General features: G+C 46.0%; 1 protein-coding gene across 2 annotated transcripts in view; it reads right to left on the reverse strand.

Moving 5' to 3' along the window:
* flnba (filamin B a) overlaps positions 1 to 15,786 on the reverse strand; it is an 89,294-nt gene that overhangs the window by 32,819 nt on the left and 40,689 nt on the right. For both annotated transcript variants that reach the window (XM_020484036.2, XM_020484035.2), the window contains exons 8-19: positions 14,246 to 14,383; positions 12,060 to 12,186; positions 10,264 to 10,400; positions 9,612 to 9,805; positions 9,304 to 9,417; positions 9,067 to 9,210; positions 5,502 to 5,625; positions 5,089 to 5,249; positions 4,553 to 4,813; positions 3,016 to 3,133; positions 2,461 to 2,729; positions 580 to 858 (exon numbers count right to left, since the gene is read on the reverse strand). In XM_020484036.2, the coding sequence (XP_020339625.1) occupies positions 580 to 858; positions 2,461 to 2,729; positions 3,016 to 3,133; positions 4,553 to 4,813; positions 5,089 to 5,249; positions 5,502 to 5,625; positions 9,067 to 9,210; positions 9,304 to 9,417; positions 9,612 to 9,805; positions 10,264 to 10,400; positions 12,060 to 12,186; positions 14,246 to 14,383 (2,066 nt within the window). The remainder of the gene's footprint in view (positions 1 to 579; positions 859 to 2,460; positions 2,730 to 3,015; positions 3,134 to 4,552; positions 4,814 to 5,088; positions 5,250 to 5,501; positions 5,626 to 9,066; positions 9,211 to 9,303; positions 9,418 to 9,611; positions 9,806 to 10,263; positions 10,401 to 12,059; positions 12,187 to 14,245; positions 14,384 to 15,786) is intronic.

Raw genomic sequence — 15,786 nt, forward strand, 5'->3', positions numbered from 1 at the left:
AGAGCCCAGACTTGAACCTGATCGAAAATCTCTGGAGAAACCTGAAAAACCGCTGTGCAGCGACGCTCCCCATCCAACCTGACAGAGCTTGAGGATCTTGGGAGAAACTCCACAAATACATGTGCTAAGCTTGTAGCATCATACCCAAGAAGACTCGAGGCTGTAATCACTGCCAAACGTGCTTCAACAAACAGAGTAAAGGGTCTGAATACTTACGTAAATGTTATATTTCCTGTTTGTTTATTTAATAGATGTGCACATATTTTTTTTTTTACACTGTCATTGGGGTATTGTGAGTAAATTGATGAAAAAAAATGACTTAATCAATTTTAGATTAAGGCTATAATGTTAAAAAAATAAATAGAAAAGGTACAGGGGTCTGAATTTCCCGTATATATTATGTACTATTAAGCAGATCCTCTTATCAAAGTGACTCAGTCACACAATATTTACGTGTGGGTGGTCCCGGGATTTGAACTCACTACCCTGGCATTGCAAGCGCCAGGCTCCACCAACCCGAGCTACAGTCAACCAGTGTACGCAAGTACAGCGTTCACGTATCTGCGCATGCATCCCTACCTTGGTGGGGTCAAAGGGGCAGTTGACGTCAGAGTGGAAGGGGGATCCTGGGATATGGGTCTCCTCAAACAGGATGTTAACCAGGTACTCTCCTGGCTCCGTGGGAAGGTAGGACACGCTACAGGTCCCGTCACCGTTATCAGAGCACTCGATCTTGGCTTCGGTGGGCCCCTCCACAGTCAGGCCCAGGCCACCGGTCCCTGCACCCTTAGTGTCGATGGTGAACTCAGCGGGATTACCCACCAAACCTCCCTTCAGACCTGGACCAAACGCCTTCACCTGGAGGGACAGACAAACCGTCAGTTAAATAATCAATACAAACAGCCAGTTAACCGGACCGCCACTAAACAGAAGCAAAAATGCTTTAAAAAAATCTATCAATCATGAAATAATCCATTGATCGGGGATCAATCACTCACTGTACTAGCTGACATCCTGTAGAGCCTACACATCCAAGTATACCCGACCAAATTATGAAAGACAGACATTGTCCTTTTGAATTCCGTAAAGTGAGTGTGGAAGAAGTGGAAAAAAGTTGTCTATCAACAATGACACACCCCCAGGGTCTGACAACTTGGATGGAAAATGATTGAGGATAATGGTGCCACTCCCATTTGTCATCTTCAATTTCAGCCTACTGAAAAGTATGTGCCCTCAGGCCTGGAGGGAAGGTAAAGTCATTCAGCTACTGAAATTACTGCAACACTTAAAGACCTGGTTATTCGTTGCCACCCATTCAGAAACTGAGTTAGACCTAAATATTTCAAAACTAAAAGCAATATATTTGGGACAAGTCATTCACTTAACCCCCAACCCCAAATAAATCTCATAATGATTACAAAGAAATTGAGGAGACTAGTGCTTGGAGTAACCCTGGATTGTAAACTGTCATGGTCAAAACATTGATACTTCTCCCCATCTTAGCTACTGTTGTATGTCCATGATAAAGCGCTGCCCTACCTTCTTAACACCATCAACAAGGCAGGTCCTACAGGCCCTAGTTGCATCTCATCTGGACTACTGTTCAGTAGTGTGCCACAAAGAGTGACTTGGGAGAATTACAATTGGTCCAGAACAGGGCAGAATGACTAAAATTATTAATATGAAGGTCAATCTCTCATAGCTCAAAGTAAAGGAGAGATGATCTTTTTTTTGGAATGAAGTTAATGTATCGTCAAGTCAGTTTGTCATATTAAGTCCATTTCTGCCTACCCCCGAGACCAAACCCAGACGACGCTGGGCCAATTGTGTGCCGCCCTATGGGACTCCCAATCACGGCCAGATGTGATACAGCCTGGATTCACCTATTGTACTAAGAAGGACTGCTGCGCCACGACTTGTTTTTGTAAGTAGTGTTGACAAGCTTAAGATACTGAGCTGTCTGTTTAAACTACTAGCACACAGCTCAGACACCCATCCATACCCCACAAGACATACCACCAGGGTTCTATTCACAGTCCCCAATTCCAGAACAGACTGGGAGGCACACAGTAGTACATAGAGCCATGACTACACGGAACTATTCCACATCGGGTAACTGATGAAAGCAGTAAAATTTGATTAAAAAAAACAAAAAAACACCTTATGGAACAGCGAGGATTGAAGAGACAGGGAAATACACCAATATAGATTGTGTTGCAGTAGTGTAGTGGCCCGAGGACACAATGTATTGTGAAATTTGTTGTAAAATTAATTTTAATGTCTAGAAATTGTATTATAATGTATATAACTGGCTTAATTTTTGATGGACACCAGGAAGAGTGGCTTGCTGCCTTAGCAGCAGTTAATGTGGATTCATAATATATACAAATAAAACAATCATGAAACTATAAAAGGTAATTACATTGAGACATGACATTGTACATCAGTGTATGGCTGTACCTTGCTGGGGTCAGGAGGCAGTGTGGCCTCCACAGGGAAGGGGCTGCCTGGGATTGGGTGTCCATCGTAGTTGACTTCCACAGCATAGAGACCCTCCTCCTTGGGAATGTACTTCACTGTGCTGTTCTCGGGTCTCTTCCCAGGCTGAGCCTCCAACACACAGGGGACAAGCTTACCGCTAGGACTGCTGATCTTCACCTCCAGTTTACCCTGGCCTCCCGCTCCCTTGGTGCCCACCACAAACTCCTGGTCCTGCCCCACCTCCACTCCTGAACAAACAAGGAGAGGGAATATAGTTTAACATTTCAGCACACAGCCTTTCTAAAGACCCGTCCTAAAGAACAAAGCACCAAGGCAATCCTATGAAGGCACACGGGTAACAATTTCCCCCCCTCCACTAGTGGTAAGGAAGGGGGTTCATGAAAAGGGCTTTTCCTGAAATGTCAAACCGTCATAGCACCATAGAGGCATGCTGCCTGCTGAACACCAGCTGGGAAGTTCAGCTGATCCAGTAGGAAGCTAGCGTCCGCTAGGTCAAAGGTTAACACTACTTACTGCCATCCAGGTTGTTGACCTGGACCTTGGTGACATCCAGAGGAGCAGCTACTCCCACAGCAAAGGGACTCTTGGGGATGACATCTCCTCCAAATGTTATGATGATTACCATCTCTCCCTAGAGACAGAGCAACACAGAGAGAGAGAGCGACAGAGCGAGAGCAAGACAGACAGACAAAGCGAGGGAGACAGAGCGACAGAGAGCAAGACAGAGAGAGAGACAGAGAGGAGGCACACAGAGGGCGAGGAAGACAGAGCGAGAGCAAGACATACAGAGAGAGACAGAGGAGGCCCACAGAGACAGAGCGAGAGTGAGACAGAGACAAACACCACGTTAATTGAGCCTTTACCTATACTAGTGATCACAGATGACGAATGTCTGGTAAAAAGAGTACCTGTCCCTAGACAGGATGCTACACAGTACCACAGCGGAGCTCGGTCATTGCTCATCCATATACTCCTATGCCATTCCTTAATCCATTAGGTAGTTGTTGTGGAATTTGTCAAACTACTTGTTAGATATTACTGCAACGGTCGGAACTAGAAGCACAAGCATTTCGCTACACTCACATTAACATCTGCTAACCATGTGTATGTGACCAATAAAATGTGAATTGATTGGAGCATGAGTCATAATACCCATAAAACCAAGCAGTCAAATAGGGAAATGGTTCCAAATTGTTTTCCCCATAGACGATTTTAGAAACACTTAAAATAAGGGCTGTTTTGTGTCGACTTCCACTGGTGTGACGTTTTGGTAACCTTGTAAATCTCTATAGGACAAGGTGACTCAAATATATTAGCCTGTATTTACACGCAAAAAAACTAAACGCAAATTAGGTTATTATAAAGAACTATAAATACCTTGGTGATTTGGTATTATCTTTAAATTGACAATTAAGTAAATGGTCTTGCGCAACTTTAACATGGACACAATACTTGTTCAGCAAAGGTTTCAGCTAGAGATGACGTGCAGGAGCTTGCTGGGATTTGTAGTTTTGCGTGATATCTACTTTGACGCTCATTAGCATTTTAGAATCAGAGTAAATATGGACGAACGTATTGATGATAGTCACATTGTCCTAGAGAGATTTACATGGTTATCAAATCACGCCAGGGTAAACCTACACGAAACAGAGCCCTTATTTTAAAATGCCCCATTTCCCTGTTTGACAGCTAGGTTTTATGGGTATTATGACAGGTCCACTGTGGGGCTCTTATCTGGCTGGAAGAACCACTAAATAAGGGATAGCCATTTTAACATGCACAATAACGTTGACCGAGATGGTTCCAATACCATTTGAAATAGTGTAGATAGACTTCAGCGGTGTTTGAGCTTGCCTGGCTTAGCTGACCAACAGAACTCATAATGGCAATCCAGACAGGCTAGATCAAAGTCAAAGTTATGAAAGATGTTAAATACTATTGGAACCCATGTCTGGTGCTTTGACTCAACTGTCGTATTGGAGTATACATGACGGTATGAGAGTATTTACCTGTTGTATTGGAGTATACTTGACGGTATTAGAGTATTTACCTGTTGTATTGGAGTATACTTGACGGTATGAGAGTAGTCGTAGTTGTCGATGATGTCATAGTCTTGGACGGCGTCTCCGGTACCGGTACCGGTGAACTGGACGTCCACGGGAGCCTTGCCTGCTCCTTTAGTGTGCACCGTGAAATGGGTCGGTTTGCCACACTCCACTCCTGAACGAGCCACTCCAGGACCCTCGGCCTTGACCTTGGTGGCATCATGGGAAGGTTCCACCTTGACCCTGAACGGGCTGATGGGAATCTCCTACAAAACAGAAAACTTAAATAAAACCTATTTGCACAGGATGGGAACATTTACTTAGACATATCTTATACGTAGAAACACAAAAAACTTGACATTAAAAACACAAAGACAAGTGAAGGGACTATTATGCTCCACATTAAGGGCCCGTTTCCTGTAAACAGATTAAGCCTCTAGTCCGGGACTACGTTTAATCTGGGTCCTAAGAGTGCTGCCTTGCCCTAAAAAGCCAATGGGAACTGAGCATAATAAACTGCTATGTGTTTTCAGTCACCTACCTGGTCAGTGAAGAGGACCTTGATGGTGAGCCGTCCAGCTCCAGGAGGGATGTACTTCACAGTGATGGTGTCGTTGGCATTTGGGATGATATCGAAGTCCACGTCCTCCTCTTTATCACTGATTATATTGGCATCACACTTGATACCCACACTCACGTCCCCTGAAACACATATACACACACACTGAGTGTCCCCTGGAACACACACTGCATGGACAAAACATTAAGAACACCTTCCTAATATTGAGTTGCAGCCACGTTTGCCCTCAGAAAAGCCTCAATTCGTCAGGGACATGGACTCTACAAAGTGTTTGAACGGAGTTCCACAGTGAAGCTGGACCTTGTTGACACCAATGCTTCCCACAGTTGTGTCACGTCGGCACGTGTGTGTGTGTGTGTGTGTGTGTGTGTTACCTTCCCCAGCCTCTGTGCAGTCCACAGTGAAGTGTGTGGGTTCATTGGCCTTCAGTCCAGTCCTCTCTATTCCTGGACCGAAAACCTTCACCTTGTGAGGATGGCTGCCCTTCCCAACTGTCACCTGCACAACAACAACAGTACCTTGTTCAATTGTACCCAAGGTCCAATGGAAATTCGCCTTCTGCTTACCCCTCTGGAAAGACACCCAGGTCTGAGCGCACAGAACCGTTTTAGTTTCAGAGAATTGACAGTAACAACGTTTAGGACAATAACAGGAAACAGGAACAGGAAGCATACAAACTGCAAACTACAACAAAACAATGGAAAGTCACACCGTCCAAAAATAGATACAATCGTGTGTATATATAAACTATCAGAAGTCAGTGTCCTGGTTCAGCTAGGCTACGTGCGTTGCGGAGGTTCAGCTAGGCTACGTGCGTTGCGGAGGTTCAGCTAGGCTACGTGCGTTGCGGAGGTTCAGCTAGGCTACGTGCGTTGCGGAGGTTCAGCTAGGCTACGTGCGTTGCGGAGGTTCAGCTAGGCTACGTGCGTTGCGGAGGTTCAGCTAGGCTACGTGCGTTGCGGAGGTTCAGCTAGGCTACGTGCGTTGCGGAGGTTCAGCTAGGCTACGTGCGTTGCGGAGGTTCAGCTAGGCTACGTGCGTTGCGGAGGTTCAGCTAGGCTACGTGCGTTGCGGAGGTTCAGCTAGGCTACGTGCGTTGCGGAGGTTCAGCTAGGCTACGTGCGTTGCGGAGGTTCAGCTAGGCTACGTGCGTTGCGGAGGTTCAGCTAGGCTACGTGCGTTGCGGAGGTTCAGCTAGGCTACGTGCGTTGCGGAGGTTCAGCTAGGCTACGTGCGTTGCGGAGGTTCAGCTAGGCTACGTGCGTTGCGGAGGTTCAGCTAGGCTACGTGCGTTGGAGGTTCAGCTAGGCTACGTGCGTTGGAGGTTCAGCTAGGCTACGTGCGTTGGAGGTTCAGCTAGGCTACGTGCGTTGGAGGTTCAGCTAGGCTACGTGCGTTGGAGGTTCAGCTAGGCTACGTGCGTTGGAGGTTCAGCTAGGCTACGTGCGTTGGAGGTTCAGCTAGGCTACGTGCGTTGGAGGTTCAGCTAGGCTACGTGCGTTGGAGGTTCAGCTAGGCTACGTGCGTTGCGGAGGTTCAGCTAGGCTACGTGCGTTGCGGAGGTTCAGCTAGGCTACGTGCGTTGCGGAGGTTCAGCTAGGCTACGTGCGTTGCGGAGGTTCAGCTAGGCTACGTGCGTTGCGGAGGTTCAGCTAGGCTACGTGCGTTGCGGAGGTTCAGCTAGGCTACGTGCGTTGCGGAGGTTCAGCTAGGCTACGTGCGTTGCGGAGGTTCAGCTAGGCTACGTGCGTTGCGGAGGTTCAGCTAGGCTACGTGCGTTGCGGAGGTTCAGCTAGGCTACGTGCGTTGCGGAGGTTCAGCTAGGCTACGTGCGTTGCGGAGGTTCAGCTAGGCTACGTGCGTTGCGGAGGTTCAGCTAGGCTACGTGCGTTGCGGAGGTTCAGCTAGGCTACGTGCGTTGCGGAGGTTCAGCTAGGCTACGTGCGTTGCGGAGGTTCAGCTAGGCTACGTGCGTTGCGGAGGTTCAGCTAGGCTACGTGCGTTGCGGAGGTTCAGCTAGGCTACGTGCGTTGCGGAGGTTCAGCTAGGCTACGTGCGTTGCGGAGGTTCAGCTAGGCTACGTGCGTTGCGGAGGTTCAGCTAGGCTACGTGCGTTGCGGAGGTTCAGCTAGGCTACGTGCGTTGCGGAGGTTCAGCTAGGCTACGTGCGTTGCGGAGGTTCAGCTAGGCTACGTGCGTTGCGGAGGTTCAGCTAGGCTACGTGCGTTGCGGAGGTTCAGCTAGGCTACGTGCGTTGCGGAGGTTCAGCTAGGCTACGTGCGTTGCGGAGGTTCAGCTAGGCTACGTGCGTTGCGGAGGTTCAGCTAGGCTACGTGCGTTGCGGAGGTTCAGCTAGGCTACGTGCGTTGTGCAGGAGGGGTCAACTGCCGTGAAGCCAATACAAAAAAAAGACGGTTTTGGGTTCTGCCAGAACTCGGATTTGATCATGTCATTTCTTTACTTCAAAAATTGTTACAAAAGCTCAAAAACTCATTAAAATCGCTGCTCAAAACAGTACTAGGCCTCGCTATTTGTATCTCGTCTTCCCCTGCAGAATAATTTACATGTTGGTAGGCCTCTGGTCCATAAAAACCGATGTATAACAGATATATTTTTAACAAGTATTATAGCTGCATACTATTGTTATTTATAATCATTTGATCTTAACAGACTTGCCTAGTTAAATCAAATGTATATATTCAATCTTGATCTGGGTAAGCACATGTGCGATATTCTTTCTTCAATTAGGCAACTTTGACAGTTACTCTTAGTAACAACAGTATTTCCTTCCTTGGGAAAGAAAGTCCCATTTTCGCCCGTTTGACAGTTAAGTTTCAGGTCGAATGAGAAAGGTGAACCGGCAGACCCAAGTCACCGGCAGAATATGAAGGATTATCAGATAAAAGGGATGGACAGACTACAAACCGTCGCCAACATTTACTAGCCTCCTGCGGAGTTTGCTACTCTGGGCAGAAAATGTGAACAAGGAAGCTCATTGAACTTGTAAAAAGGTAGCCTAAATTAAATCTCAGATGCATCTTATTTGAAAAGAGGGCCTAAAGATTGACCTCAAATTCTGTTAAACCTTGAGATTGATTTCCAAAAATGTACCAACACTGGACTATAATACCCTGGTAGGTTGGATGGGATCATGTGAAAATACCTTCAACCTAATAAACAAACAAGTTAAACGATCAGTTGGAATTCATTTGGTATGAATGGACAGTAGTAGAAGTGGAAAGAAACACTAACATGTTTTAAATAGTGTAATGCTGTAACGTGTGACAGTAGTTGTAATAGATGCTGTGGTCCTTTCCTAACAATGTCTTCTAGAAATGTAGTTGATCCGGTTTAGGTGGGCTGCGGCCCGAGTCACAGACCGGCAGCATAGTGTCATGCTGAGACTATTAGATACATCGAATTAAAGATTTGCAACTTCCTTACAGATGGGTTGAGTGTCTTGAACGAGTAAATCAACATTTTTTTTGTCAAACGTCTCAGTGGATAGAAAGACTATATATTAAACTCTTTAGGCAACAGACACGAATCTTGACGTGACAGACACTAATGAAGTTAAAAAAGACTAAAATAACATAATGTCTTACGCTCTCACCAATTATATTGATTGGATTAAATAGTTACAGAAATAGAAAGTGTTTATTAACAAATAAACCAAATATATTGTAGTGTAAAAGTATAGAAATATAGACAAGTAATCACATGGCGTTTGATCATTGTAATCTAACCATGACCGCCTTCACAGGAATATTTTCTTACAGTCTAGTGGTTAGGGTACTGTAAGTAGTATTCTCCTGAGTGGTTGTGGGTATGTAACATTCGTCCCTCCCCTTTGGGACACCAGACAGCGGTTGTTTTAGTCTTATTACCCTCCAGAGCAGTTAGGTTTTGTTCAGGGACATTGTCCTGCGGTGGTCTTACCCTGAAGGGACTGTTGGGTACACTGACTCCTGCCCAGGTGATGGCGACTGTGTGTTTGACCGCGGCAACGGGCGTGTAGGAACAGGCGTAGACACCGTCTCCAGTCTTCTTCACCTTAACGTCGAGGGGACCGCCCTCGGCACTCTGTGGGTTAGAGACAACATAGTTACCACTACCACCGTGTGTGTGTGTGTGTGTGTGTGTGTGTGTATATATATATATATAGGGTTGTCTTACCTGGGCAGAGATCTTCAGGGGGCCTGTCCCAGCATCCTTAGTGTTGACGGTGAATTCTGCCGGTTTGTTGATGACACAGCCACTCTTCTCCAGGCCTGGACCGTAGGCCTTCACCTGAAACAATCACAATATCACAGTTAGATATGCTACTGGAGCAGCAGATACTAACAGTAACACTACTGGTGTCCCCCAGGGCTCTGTACTAGGTCCTCTGTCTCACTACTGGTGACCCCCAGGGCTCTGTACTAGGTCCTCTAGAATAATGTCTCACTACTGGTGTCCCCCAGGAGACAGGAAGAGTGACTCACCAAGCTGGGGTTAATGTCCTGGTTGTCAGGGACGATGTAAGCCATGAAGGGACTATCCTCTATATCGTCGTCGTCACACATCACGTGGACAGCGTACTCTCCTGCCTCCGATGGCCAGTACTTCACATCACATGAACCATCGTTCTGGTCCTCACACTCTATTTTAGCCTGGGACGGGCCCTCGATGGCAAAGCCTGTTAGAGGGAGGGTAGAATGGCTTATCTCTAACAAAGACCAAATCAAATCTTATTGGTCACATACACATGGTTAGCAGATGTTAATGCGAGTGTAGCGAAATGCTTCTGCTTCTAGTTCCAAGTAATCTAACAATTTCACAACTACCATACACACAAAAATAAAGGAATATGTACATATAAATATATGGATGAGCAATGGCCGTGCGGCATAGGCAAGATGCAGTAGATGGTACAGTATATAAATATGAGATGAGTAATGTAGGGAATGTCAACACTGGATGTGCATCACTGAAAGCTTTAATGATATGTTTGGGGGGGGGGCTACAGCAAGCAGATATACAACATCTGGTTGATTTTTAAAAAAACTGTCGAAGAACAATGGTCAACGCATTAACGGTAGGATCTACGGACCAAAAACAGACTGACTTGATTCAAAAACCGTGTCTTCAACTTACCCAGAACTCCCACATCAGTGCCGATGGATTCCGCCACAAAGTCAGCCGATTTACCCACCATGCCTCCCTCCAGACCTGGCCCCCAGGCCCTGATTTTCTGAGGGCCCGCCTCCGGACCAACCCCCACCTCAAACGGACTGGGACAGAGACACAATAGTTAGACATATGTTCCAAAGAGTTTGGGGGAGGGAATAAAATACAACCCTACAGAAGGATTGGTGAAACCCATAATCATGCCTGTAGTATCTCATTTCTATGTGCTTCATGTCCCCTTTGCCATCGCTACCGAGTACAGTGGTGTCTTTCTGCACAGGAACAAGTAGGGATTGTTTTCAGAACATGGCCTTTAAAAAGGTCTGTAAGTTAGTGGGAGGGGCAGACAGCCATTAAGGTGAGTAACGCTGGGAGCCTATTCAATGCAGAGACAGGCCGTGGTAACAGGCAGACTACCCAGTCTGTCTGGGAGGTAATACCAGCTAATCCGTCTCTCAGGCATGGTAGTACCGTAGCCAAGCAGACCTCTCCATAAAATGGCTTTAAAAGGGCCTGTGGTTAGGAACATTACCCTCAAACTCATTGTATTTGTTTCATTAGTGTTTAGTCCCAAAATGTTTTGTAAGGCAGCAATCAAGTCGAAGATAAATTATTAAAAAAATGACAGAAAACTGTTTTGCTACATTTATTCCGAGTGTCTGATCAAGAGCTTGTACACACATGAAAACATTAAATTACCCCGGGAAATCGACAGAACATTACTCAGAGACGCCCAAAAACTATATCACGTTCAAAAATGGGTGAACCGTCCCATAGAGAGACATTTCAACCTGGTACGGAGAGCACTGGCTCTGACACAAGGTCAGCTGGGAGCCTGTTCAATGCTTAGTAACACCATGGTAACAGCATGGGGGTAATTCCAGGAGACCATGCCGAGCACGAACAGACCAGAGCCCTTTCCTAAACAGTCTCCCAAGCTTTGTATTAGCATTGCCAGAGCCCTCTAAGACTGCGTTACGACCTGTAATCCAATCCCCATTGTAGTAAAACCGGTGAAGATATGGAAATAAAATGTTAGACAATCCACTCAAAGCGAACTGTGACAGAGTAAATTATTTTCAGTTACATAATTTCACAGGTTTCCATCGTCAGTGTGGCATATAAATGAATAAATTTCCTCATGCTGAAACCATGTCTTACACACTAAAAGCATCATTTCCAGGGTTGCTTGTTAAGTTAATCTGTCTGTGACCAACAGTCTCTTTCTCATGGTACAGAGCCTAGCCCTGGTGACGGGAAATGTGAGACAGTGTCACACAGCTCCCTAGCTCCCACGGTCTACCTCACCTAAGTCCCTAGCTCCCACGGTCTACCTCACCTAAGTCCCTAGCTCCCACGGTCTACCTCACCTAAGTCCCTAGCTCCCACGGTCTACCTCACCTAAGTCCCTAGCTCCCACGGTCTACCTCACCTAAGTCCCTAGCTCCCACGGTCTACCTCACCTAAGTCCCTAGCTCCCACGGTCTACCTCACCTAAGTCCCTAGCTCCCACGGTCTACCTCACCTAAGTCCCTAGCTCCCAATGAGTTCTTACCAACATGTAGAGAACGAACAATCAGCCAAGCCCCTCCCACCACATACATGCACGGCTCTAGTCGTCATACGTGACCCAAAGGAACCAACTCAACCCCAACATGTCAGGTGATAGTCTAATATATGGAGCTTTTGTTTTTGATGAACAATCCAAAAGCATAGAGAACGGGGAAGTGAAACCTTTGACGCTCCTGGTCCAATCACCTCACCTCTTAGGGATGTGCTGTCCTCCCCAGGTGATGGTGACAGTGTACTTCCCAGGGGCGTGAGGGTAATAGTCATAGTTAAATACCCCATCACCAGACTCCTTCTGTTTCACTGGCTCCTCCATACCTTCTACATGGATGGAGAAGAGAGGATAGAAAAGAGGAGAGAAGAGGGAGAGGATTAGAGGAAAGCATAATTAACCTTCGTCACCATGGAAGTCATGTTTTAATACTAAAGGTCTCTCTAAAAATTAACCTTGCACAAAACACACATTAAGATACAAAACTTGTTAGAAATTTAAATTTCTAAGTCTGAATCAGGCCTAAGGACATCACAGCATCCAATCAAAACATACATTTGAGATTGCGAATATGAAAAGGTTGATGTACCACCGAAAGGAGTCTACAAAGTTGACCAACCCTGTGAACAGGTTTGGTAATTTGTAAATTAACATTTTATCAGCGACATTAGTTAAGTGGGAAGCTTATGAAGTAGGGCTTTGAAAACAAAGAGCCTAATGATGTAATCTACATGACAAAAGGAGGTCCAGACAACCTCCTGGTATAAACACTGATGAGTAGTAAAAGTGTCTGTGATAAAACAAAAAGACCGTTATGATAAACAGCCTCCGGGGGCTAAAAGTATCACCACAACAGGTAGATAAGCTTATTTAACCCGTACTTTCACCAGTTAAAGTTGACTGAGAACACTCATTTAAATCAACGACCTGGGGAATAGTTACAAGGGAGATGAATGATACAAATTGGTAGTAGCATGGTATGTGTCAGTGATTAATGAGCCGACCCAGGTCTCGTACCACAGTGCTACTGGTATGTCTCGACTGACCGGGTCCAGCTTCTCTAGCACTGGCCGGGCTCATTAGTGTACTGGCTCTACCACAGACAGATCTGGGACCAGGTTTAGCAGCCCAACGGTCGAGGATTTCTGGTCAGACTTCCAGCTGGACTGGCTCTACCAACCATGGTGGTCATACCATTCTCTAGACCAGTGCCAACACCAGCCTACTGTATCCAGGCCACCACATATCTCTACCCCCCCCCCCCCGGCCAGCCATCAGCCAGCCAGCCAGCGCCGGCCATCAGTCCGTATGCAGCCATCAGTCCGTATGCAGCCAGCGCCGGCCATCAGTCCGTATGTAGCCAGCCAGCCAGCGCCGGCCATCAGTCCGTATGTAGCCAGCCAGCCAGCGCCGGCCATCAGTCCGTATGTAGCCAGCCAGCCAGCGCCGGCCATCAGTCCGTATGTAGCCAGCCAGCCAGCGCCGGCCATCAGTCCGTATGTAGCCAGCCAGCCAGCGCCGGCCATCAGTCCGTATGTAGCCAGCCAGCCCATCAGTCCGTATGTAGCCAGCCAGCGCAGGCCATCAGTCCGTATGTAGCCAGCGATGCTAATGACAATCGTTTTGTGGATAGACTAAGACTTTCCCGAATCATATTAAATGTTATCCGCAAAGAAAACTCACCTGACAAACTAGTGCCTTCACACACCAACTTTATGCACATTGTTGGGTTACAGCCCAAATTTAAAATGGTTTCAATTGAGATTGTGTCACTGGCTAACACACAATACCTCATAATGTTAAAGTGGAATTGTGTTTAGGATTGTTGACAAATTAATTTTAAAAATGTAATCTGAAATGTCGAGTTAGTAAGTATTCAATCCCTTCGTTACGGAAACACTCAAATTCAAGAGGATAACATTTGCTTAACAAGTCACATAAGTTGAATGGACTCACTGTGCACAATAGTGTTTAACACCATGACTACCTCATCTCTGTACCCCACACACAGGTAATTGTAAGGTCCCTTAGTCAATCAGTGAATTTCAGACAGATTCAACCACCAAGACCAAGGCCACCTAGTCACGACAAAATATATGCTAGGAAAGGATGGAGACCCCTGCTATAGAGACACCAGCAGGAGGTGGCTTTTACTACAGAGTGGAGTAGGATGGAGGGATGGACAGAGAGGGGAGAGGTAGAAGGGAGGGAGGTATGGAAAGAGAGGGGAGAGGTAGAAGGGAAGGATGAAGAGGGATCAGTGGAGGGAGATTTAGAGAACAGAGTGGGGTGGAGTTGGTCTTCTGAAAAGGGGTTAAAAGGGGTCAGAAACCATCTAAATGAAAACATTTACAAAAAATAAGAGCGTTGTATTAACTATTAACTCACTGGGGCCTTTGACTGAGACCTTGAGATCCCCACTCCCTGCGTTCCTGGTGTCCACTCTGAAGTCAGCCACCTGTTTCACTCTGACACCTCTGGGCTGGAGGCCACGCCCTGTGGCACGACATAACCCTGGCATTGACGCTGAAACACAGAAGACAAAAGGAGACATAATACATGAATCACTTCAGTCCTGAAACTAATATCTTTATTCATTCATGTATTCCCAGTAGTGGGTCAACATGGTGAATAAGTCCTGCGCTAAAGACCAGAGGTGTAAAATACTCTAAAGTACTACTTAAGCAGTTTTGCATATGAGTACTTTAATTTACAGTCAGGTCCATTAATATTTGGACATTAACCATGTTATCATTTAGGCTGTATATATATATATATATATGTCACCACACCGCAGACTTCCAGCTTTAATTTGAGGCTATTTACATCCAGATCGGGTGAATGGTGTTGGAATTACAGCACTTTAAGTGGTCTCAAATTTAGGGGCTAAAAAGTATATTAAATTGTGAGATTTAACACTTGGTTACAAATCATTTGCAGTCAATGACTGCCTGAAGTCTGGAACCAAATGCTGCGTTTCTTCCCTGGTGATGCTCTACCAGGCCTTAACTGCAGCGGTCCTCAGTTCCTGTTTGTTCTTGGGGTGTTCTGCCTTCAGAAAGTGATATGCATGCTCAATTGGATTCCGGTCAAGTGATTGACATTGCGGAACATTCCACATCTTTGGCTTTAAAAAAAAAAAAAAAAAAAGTATTGGGTTGCTTTCGCAGTATGCTTCAGGTCATTGTCCATCTGCACTGAAGCGCTGTCCAGATGAGTTTTGAAGCATTTGGCTGAATCTGAGCAAATAAAAGCCCTAAACAGCTCATAATTCATCAGCATAATTTGTCAGGAGTCGCATCAATAAATACAAGAGAACCAGTTCTATTGGCAGCCATACATGCCTAGGCCATAACACTACCTCCATGCTTCACAGATGAGGTGGTATGCTTCAGATCATGAGCAGTTACTTCCCTTCTCCATACGCTTTCTCATCCTTCTGGTACCAGTTCATCTTTGTCTCGTCTATTCCAGAACTGTACAGGCTCTCTTTTAGACGTTGTTTGGGAAACTAATCTTGTCGTCCTGTTTGAGGGTTTACATCTTGTGGTAAATAGTCTGTATTTACTCCGATGAAGTCCTCTCTTCAATGTAGACTGACAGACATGCCGAACTCCTGGTGGGCGTTCTTTATCTGGACAACTGTTGTAAAGGGGGTTTTCACCAGGGAAATAATTATTCTGTCAACCACAGTTGTTATCTGTGGTCTTCTGGGCCTTTTGGGGTTCCTGAGATCAGTGTGTTCTTTTTAAGAATGTACCAATTAGTGGCCACACCTCAAGTTTCTTGCCATGTCTGACGGGTTCGTTTTGATTTTTCAGCCTGATGACTTGCTTCACTGGCAGTGACAGCTCTTTGGACTTCATATTGAGGGTTGACTTCTTGGTGACAGGGGGCAGTATTTTCACGTCCGGATGAAATGCATGCCC

The sequence above is a fragment of the Oncorhynchus kisutch genome, linkage group LG5, assembly GCF_002021735.2.
Source record: "Oncorhynchus kisutch isolate 150728-3 linkage group LG5, Okis_V2, whole genome shotgun sequence".
Taxonomy (NCBI): domain Eukaryota; kingdom Metazoa; phylum Chordata; class Actinopteri; order Salmoniformes; family Salmonidae; genus Oncorhynchus; species Oncorhynchus kisutch.